Source organism: Myotis lucifugus, unplaced genomic scaffold (genome assembly GCF_000147115.1).
Source record: "Myotis lucifugus unplaced genomic scaffold, Myoluc2.0 scaffold_110, whole genome shotgun sequence".
Taxonomy (NCBI): Eukaryota; Metazoa; Chordata; class Mammalia; order Chiroptera; family Vespertilionidae; genus Myotis; species Myotis lucifugus.
In genome coordinates this window covers 3,050,894-3,058,930 of record NW_005871158.1, presented here as the reverse complement: position 1 = coordinate 3,058,930, position 8,037 = coordinate 3,050,894, and the positions used below count along the sequence as shown (strand labels likewise).

The 8,037-nt window shown below is 57.0% G+C and overlaps 1 protein-coding gene across 1 annotated transcript; it reads left to right on the top strand.

The window, feature by feature from the left end:
• The first annotated feature begins 645 nt into the window (after window positions 1-645).
• GFI1 (growth factor independent 1 transcriptional repressor) lies at window positions 646-7,684 on the top strand. The gene is made up of 7 exons (XM_023757684.1): window positions 646-760; window positions 1,083-1,258; window positions 2,690-2,696; window positions 3,103-3,578; window positions 3,700-3,837; window positions 4,796-4,961; window positions 7,458-7,684. The coding sequence occupies exons 1-7, from the start codon at window positions 646-648 to the stop codon at window positions 7,634-7,636; spliced, it is 1,257 nt and encodes a 418-aa protein (XP_023613452.1). The 3' UTR covers window positions 7,637-7,684.
• Window positions 7,685-8,037: the final 353 nt, after the last annotated feature.

Sequence of the window (8,037 nt, the reverse complement as noted above, 5' to 3'; positions counted from 1 at the left end):
CTCTGAGACCCGCCCCCGACCCCAACCCTCATCCTGCCCAGTGTGCCCCGCCCTGCCCCCCTTCCCTCTAGTTTGTAGCTGGTTCTCGAAGGGCTTGGCTACTTGCCTCTTCCGGGTCCTCGACCATCGACACACCCCCAGTCCCTAAATTTGTCCTCGCGCCCCCCGCCCTCGTCCCCAGCCCGAAAGCAGAGCCCAGCGGGTCGAGTTGGAATAAGCGGCCCGTTGGGTACTCGGGCTCCTGGGAGGCTTTGCTGAACGGTGTTGCTGGAGAAGGGGAGGGCCCGAGGGGCGTGGGCGAGGCAGAGGAAGAGGCCTGAGTCCCGGCCCGGGTGAGCTGTGGCGGCGGCGGCGGCGGCGGCGGCGGACTCGCGCCACCTGTCCGAGTGCCACCTGGTGAGCGTGGCGCAGCGGGGCCAAGCCCCTCCTCCCGCGAGCCTGACTCTCTCCTCCCTGGCACGAGCTCTATCTCTGCTTGGCTGCCCGTTCCCGGGCCCGGAGCGTGCTGACCCGGTTTCCACCCGGTTCTCCTCTCGCAGGTCTCCGTCTAGCTGGGGCTGAGCAAGAATTCGGGGTGACAGCGCCGGGACGGAGACGCCAGGGACCCGTGCAAACGGACTGGGGAGCGCAGCCCGCCCCACCATCATGCCGCGTTCGTTCCTTGTTAAGAGCAAGAAGGCTCACAGTTACCACCAACCGCGCTCCCCGGGACCCGACTATTCCCTCCAACCGGAGCATGTCCTGGCGCCAGGCGGAGCAGGTGCGGGGCGCGCGCGGGCGGGCGGGGCTGCTCCCGGGACGTAGACCCTGAGCCCCCAGCCACACAGACCCCCGGGAGCAGGGCGGGGAGGCCCGACGCCCCCTTTGCCGCCTGCTTTGTTCTCTCTCGTCCGGGTTTTATTCCGGGCTTGTCGCCTCGGTTCCACGACCTCCCTGCCCTCGCCCTCGGATGCGGGAGGGGTGCGGGCCAGGGCCGGGGAGAGAGGAGGACGCCCGAGCGCCGCGGTCTGAGGAGCGCCACTCCAGAACCGTCGGGCCCAGCCAGGCCCAGCCTGAGCACCGATCCCGCCTCCTCTCCGCAGGCAGCACCTCGGGCGCAGCGGGGGTGAAGGTGGAGCCCGGGAGCCGTTTGTCTCCCGAGTCGCAGCTGACGGAGACCCCCGACGGAGCCTCCGCGTCCCCCGGCAGCAGCGAGGGCAGCGTCTGCGACCGCAGCTCGGAATTCGAGGACTTCTGGAGGCCGCCGTCGCCCCTCCGTGTCTCCCCGGTAAGGACCCGCTGGGAGCGCCAGGGTCCGGGGCGCAGGGACCGCTCGGCGGGGCAAGGGACCCGCGCAGCTTTGGGCGCAGAAATGCTAACTGGGTGGCGGAGGGTCTCTCCTAGAGGAGGGAGAGTTTTCGTGGGGGAAAGGACCGCAAGGGAGGCACCCGACTTTCTGGGACTGTGGCAACCTGCTTGCGGGACCCGCTGCGTGGACCCGAGGCGGCGGGACCCGGGCTGTTCATCCCTACCCGGTTTGTTTGCGCAGAGCGGGTGGGTGAGAAAAAAAATAAATGAGTCGTCTCCAGCGTCAGCAACGTCGACATTTCGTTTTCAGGCCAGGGTTCATTGTTTAGAAAGAGCTGGGATCCCAGAATCCAGAACCCCGAGTCTCCAACAAATGGAGATCAGGGAAGTCTGAGAGGAAAGTGTCATTGGCTTTAAAATGTACTCTCGCTTCCGTGGCGTGGGGGCCCCTCGCAGAGCTGGGCGCTCAGCGGGAGGAACCCATCCCGGATGAAAATCTCGGCCCCCCGCTGGGTCTTCCGAGGCGGGATTGGGGGCCCGTTTTATTTTTTTGTTCTGCCTGGTGGGTCCAGTTCTGGGGACCAGCAGGCTGGTTTCATTTCCATCGGGGCAAGTCGAGTTTCAAGAAAACTGAGTGAGAGCACATCGGGTGGGGCCTGGGGAAGGAGAGCGCAGACCGGCCGGACCTGCCAAGGGTCGGTTATTTAAGGTTGCATTTACTAGTTTTAAAAGGACCCCCCCCCCCAACACACACACCCCATCCCGCACTCGGTGCGTTGACTTGGTTAAAGACGGAGCTCCAGCGCGTGAGTCTGGGAGCCAGCAAGCCGAGGTTTCTTCTTGGCTGTGCTGGACACCACCCGCAAGGTCTGGGCACCGCGGCCTCTCTCCCTCGGGAGCTCGGAGTGCTGCAGCCTCCCTCTGAAGGGGTTCGCTCGGAGAGGGGTCTGCGGAGCCCGAGCAGATGGGCAGATCCGCGTGCACTTACAGAAAGTCTGTTGGGGATTTGGGTTTTTAGCAAGATTCTTGTTGGTTGGGGTGGATGCAGAAAGCTGCGAATTTGCAAAGTTATTCCCTTTTAGAGTTGGTGGCTAAACCTTAATTGTAAATTATTTTCTAAGAAATTTGGATTCCCCCCCCCCCCCCTGTCAAACTATGATGGAAATGGGAGTAGTATTTGGCAGGCAGTTCAAGCCCCAAATCCCCTTCCCGCTGCTCCTTCGTTACCTGCACTGGGTGAGCCCTTAATACCTTTAAGGAATGTAACGCCTTCCCTTTGCAGTTGTTGCGGTTGTTTTCCCAGGAAGGTAGGTCTTGGGTAGGCCGGGCCACATTTGATTGGGCCTCTCCTTCCCTCCTTATCAATCTCAGGAACGAAAAGGGACTGAGTGGGGACCATCAGGGCCCGGGTAGCGCCGGAGCTGGGCCCTCTGCCCACGAGTGCTGCCCAGGCCGCCCTCTCCGCCCTCACAGCTGGGCTCAGAGCATTGATTGCGCACAGGCAGCGAGGCGCGCCTTTCTCTGTGGGAACACCAGGTGCGCTGGCGGAGCCGGCAAAGACCCTCTTAACCTCGTGCGCTTCCGCTGTCCTGGCACAGAATGACCCAGAATGACCGACCTCCTCGCCCGATGTCGTTTACACGATCTGTTTGCTGCCTCCAGTGGTCCTCGAGGCCTCAGGGACCGGGACTGCGTTTTATCCTGCGGGCGTCCCTGGCATCTAGCGCGGCAGCTGGCGCGCGGGGTGCTGCACAAATGCTGGGGGCCTGGCAGTCCGCGTGAAGCCTGACCGGACGCCCTCTCGTGTCTCCTCAGCCTCGGAGAAGTCGGTGTGCCCATCGCTGGACGAAGCTCAGCCCTTCCCCTTGCCCTTCAAGCCCTACTCGTGGAGCGGCCTGGTGGGTTCTGACCTGCGGAATTTGGTGCAGAGCTACCGGCCGTGCGCGGCCCTGGAGCGCGGCGCAGGCCTGGGCCTCTTCTGCGAGCGCACCCCGGAGCCAGGCCACCCCGCGGCGCTGTACGGCCCGGAGCGGACGGCGGGCGGCGCGGGGGCCGGGGTGCCCGGCGGAGGTAGCGCAGGAGGCGGCGCGGGCTTGGGGCTCTACGGCGACTTCGGGCCGGCGGTGGCCGGGCTGTACGAGCGGCCGACGGCGGCGGCGGGCGGGCTGTACCCGGAGCGTAGCCACGGGCTGCACGCGGACAAAGGCGCTGGTGTCAAGGTGGAGTCGGAGCTACTGTGCACCCGCCTGCTGCTGGGCGGCGGCTCCTACAAGTGCATCAAGTGCAGCAAGGTGAGGCTCCCGCGCTCCCGGCGTGGCCTGCCCAGCGCTCGCGCCCCCAGCCCGCGCCCAGCCCGCGCCCGCGCCCCTCGGCTCCTCTCAGCGACCTTTCCCCCGGCCCCACCCGCCTCAGGTGTTCTCCACGCCGCACGGGCTCGAGGTGCACGTGCGCAGGTCTCACAGCGGCACGAGGCCCTTTGCGTGTGAGATATGCGGCAAGACCTTCGGGCACGCGGTGAGCCTGGAGCAGCACAAAGCCGTGCACTCACAGGTGAGCGGGGATGGGGGGCGGGGGGCGCACGACGGCCTCGCACGATCCTGCTTAGGCTTTCGCGTTCGGAGATCCTCAGGGTCTCTGTGCGGCACCGGCCCCTCTCCACCTGGTGGTTTTCTCCTTGGGCTTCCTGGGCTGCCCCGTCTCCTCGGCCATGTCCCGTTGCCTAGGTGTGTAGGGAAATGTGGGTGGCCGGCCGCCTCGGCAACCCTAGGGTTTGGTGTCATGTCACTGGGAGCCTCCAGAGTGTGATCCTGACCATGACTTTGAGTTCGTATGCACCCTTGCTGCTGACATGTCGGATTTATTAGCTCGGTTTCATCCTCTCAGCTAATCTGCATTGATCCCAGCATACTTGTCCTACTGTGCTTTCATTCCTTCGTTTAAAATATTTGTTGCCCAACTTACAGGTGCTAGGCACATGCGAATCCTATAACACACCGGGTCCCTGAAATGATGCCCCCCCCCACCACGGAGATTACAGTTTAGCTGAGAGACAGAAGATAGATAAGCAAAGTAGTGCGAAGTAACTATGACAGAACAGTGCTTACTGACAGATACTTACTGAAAAGAGTATTCTCTCATCTCAACACCCGCGGCTGGCTGGAGGGAGGGGGCATCTCAAGTGACTGAGGTCGGAGCCTCCTGTTGAAGAGGGTGGAGGAGTTATTGTAAATGGGTGTCAAAAAAGCAGGGTGGGGATACAGTTTTACCCTGGGGCGTGGAGGGTTGTGGGTGAAAAGGGTTCGGGTAGAAAAAAATGTTAAAGGGGAAGAGGAGAGGGGTGGGGAAGGTAGAGGTTGGACATGAATGGGAAGGGAGAGGATCAGGGGCTCAGGCTAATTGGAAAGGGAGTCTGAGAGAAGGGAAAGCCCTGGTTTTGAGTCGGGTCCGTGGTGAGCAGACCGGCAGCCTAGACGACTGCAAGCAGAATGCCACACTTTTCTCTCCACAGGAAAGGAGCTTTGACTGTAAGATCTGCGGCAAGAGCTTTAAGAGGTCATCGACGTTGTCCACACACCTCCTCATCCATTCAGACACCCGGCCCTACCCCTGTCAGTACTGTGGCAAGAGGTTCCATCAGAAGTCAGACATGAAAAAACACACCTTCATCCACACTGGTGAGCTAAGGCCCGTGGCTTGTAGGAAACACCCAGTGAGGGATGGGGGGCCCCTGAGGCCAATACAATCCACCATCTTTGTGAGAGTCTGCCCCCTGGAATGAGTGGCAAATGAGGCCTAATCACTGCAGAGTGTAAACGAAAGCAAAGCAGATTCTCTGAGGTTCATTTGCATACCTGGTTCTCCCCAGAGGGGCCTTGATTTGGGATTGTATCTGAAGAACCACTCGGCAGGTCAGCTGCAGGTTCCCTGTCCTGACAAAGAATATTTTCCTCTAATTTAGCAGCTGCTCCAACTGCTGCCTGCTCTGGGTGAAATATGAAGCCCCAGGGTCCTCTCAGAGCCATTGCTCTAAATGTTTACCTAGAGGTGGAGGACTTTCTCTAGGGCTCCCACCCGGCCTTTTGGGGGGGGGGGGTTTATGTGTGGCCTCTTGGCTGCATTTTTAGGAGTCTGAGAGCTTATTCTGAGTGAGGGGGGAACAACAATGGTAAATATGACTGCACTGTCTGCTAAGCACTTTGTAAATGCGTTATCACTTTATGCTCACAACAACCCTGGGAGAAAGAGACTATTCTTTATCCCCATTTTAGAGGTGAGGGAAGTGAGGTCCATAAGGGTTCATTAACCCGCCCAGGGTTACGTTGCTAGCAAGTGGCAGGGCCAGGACTTGCATTCTGCTCTGTCTGACCTCAAGTGTCTGTGCTCTTGACCACTGTTTATTGTATTCTATTTTCAGAGTCGTGGGGGTTGGTAGATATAAAAAGCTTCTATTCACTTATTGCCCTTTTAAGAACATCAGCAAGTTCACGACATAGTCATGATAATTCTTTGTCTATTACAATGCTTTATAATTTATAAAGTGCTTTTAAGTCTGTCACTTTATTTGATCCTTACTGCCGTCCCATAAAGTAGGAGCTGAAATCACCATCCTGAAATGCAGAGAGATGGGATGATTTAGTTCTGTACTCTTTCCCGGAGGTTTGGATTGTGTGCAGGTGGCAGTTTTAATGCCAGGAGCACTCTCTTTAATAGTCAACAAGACATTAGAACCAGAAATCTGACTATTTTATTTCAGAATATGAATACTGATTTTTAAAAAATTGCCGTGTGTTCCAAACACCTATCATTAATGTTTATAAATATGCTTGGGCACTGTAGATGGCCCCATCAGAATATCCAGAAAAATAGCCTATTTTAACCATGCCCTCTTGCCTGAAATTTCCATGTAACCCACTCCTTTTAGTAGAGGTATTCAAGACGCTTATCAAAATGCAACTAAGATCTTGACTGAATGGAACAGTAAGCCCTTATCAAACATTTACATTATAGCTAGAATTCGTTTCTCAGATTTGTTTGACCCTAAAGGGATAGGATACATTTTGATGGGTGGCTCCTTATCAAGGAAATCTGAAGCAGGAAGACAGAAAGAGGTGTGGCAAGAGGGACTGAGGGTTTCTCAAAAACAAACGTCATCTCTTTTGCATTTTTTCCAGGGTCCAGCCCTATGCCATGCTGAGACTATTTGGAAATCCATGCTCTTTCCCCAAATGTTAAACCAGCTCATGAATTGGGGGAAAATACAAAACTTTTTCAATGTTATTTATTAATCTGTGGTGAAGAGTTGCTAGTATATAAAGAACCCTCTGATTAACCTCGTAAAAAGAAAGTAAAATCAAGATAGAAAAGGATCAGCTACCTTAAGAAATACTTTGTGGCCCTAGCTGGTTTAGTTCAGTGGATAAAGCATCGGCCTGCGGACTGAAGGGTCCCAGGTTCGATTCCAGTCAAGGGCACCTGCCTGGGTTGTGGGCTCGATCCCCAGTTCGGGGCGTGCAGGAGGCAGCCAATCAATGATTCTCTCTCATCATTGATGTTTCTATCTCTCTCTTCCTCTCCCTTCCTCTCTGAAATAAAAAAGAAAAAAGAAAGAAATACTTTGTGGCCCAAATGTGGATTTCAAAAAACAAGACTGTAAGAAATCCCCATGCTTCAGATGCAGTCTATTGTCCTTCAAGAGCAGGAAAGAAGACAGGCTCACTGGTCCATACAAACCAACACCTGCTTGGAAACTCAGATTTGAAAACTTCCTCTGAATTAGAACAGTCACATGGTTTGAAGAGCCGCCCCCACCCTTCTCCCCACCCCTCCTGCTGACCATCTGCTGTGGGAGCGCTCTGCTTCTAAAGTCACGGGAGTCCTCCCAGGGTGGCTTCAGCTGTGAGCTTGGGGAGGGCACGTGGCCTTTGCTGTTTCCGTTTAGCAGGAAACGGTTTGAGGCCTTTGGCTGGGAACCCCCACTCAGAAAGTCTCCCTTTCACCTGGTTCCCCCCTGGCTCCCGGGGACTTGCGTTGTAACACATCACCCTGCACGTCACCTGAAGGCCTTAGACCGGGTGCTGCCAGCTGCCGTCAAGAGCATGTGGGTCACAGAGAGTCCCCTCTGGCTTCATCACAGACTCATACTTCCTCCCCTCCCCCCTCCATTCCCGCAGGTGAGAAGCCCCACAAGTGCCAGGTGTGCGGCAAGGCCTTCAGCCAGAGCTCCAACCTCATCACCCACAGCCGCAAGCACACAGGCTTCAAGCCCTTCGGCTGTGACTTGTGTGGGAAGGGCTTCCAGAGGAAGGTGGACCTCAGGCGGCACCGGGAGACGCAGCACGGGCTCAAATGAGTGCCCTGGCGGGCCACGTGCAATCACACAACACTAGGGAGGGCGGCCTGCCCACTGGCCAGCAGCCGCTTCTGACTTCTCAGGCCCCCGAGGCTGCAGATCCCACCTGGGTGAGCCCCCAGAGGGGATGTTACCTTTTTAAGGTTCATCCAGGAGTGGGATCCAAATGACTCTGGGTGCCTTGGACACAGGGTAACGGCCCCTCGAAACGTGAAGTCTTGTATCTTGGGACCCTCTGTCCTGCTCCCAAGACAGGAAGGCCCTTCAGGTTTCTTCACTCCTTCTCCTGCCCGACCCCAGATACTTGTGTGGAAGAGGAGGAATCACTATTTACAAGGTGGACACACATTAATGCCGTTATTGTTTTAAATCCAGAATGAAGAAGGAGTATTTTTATTTTC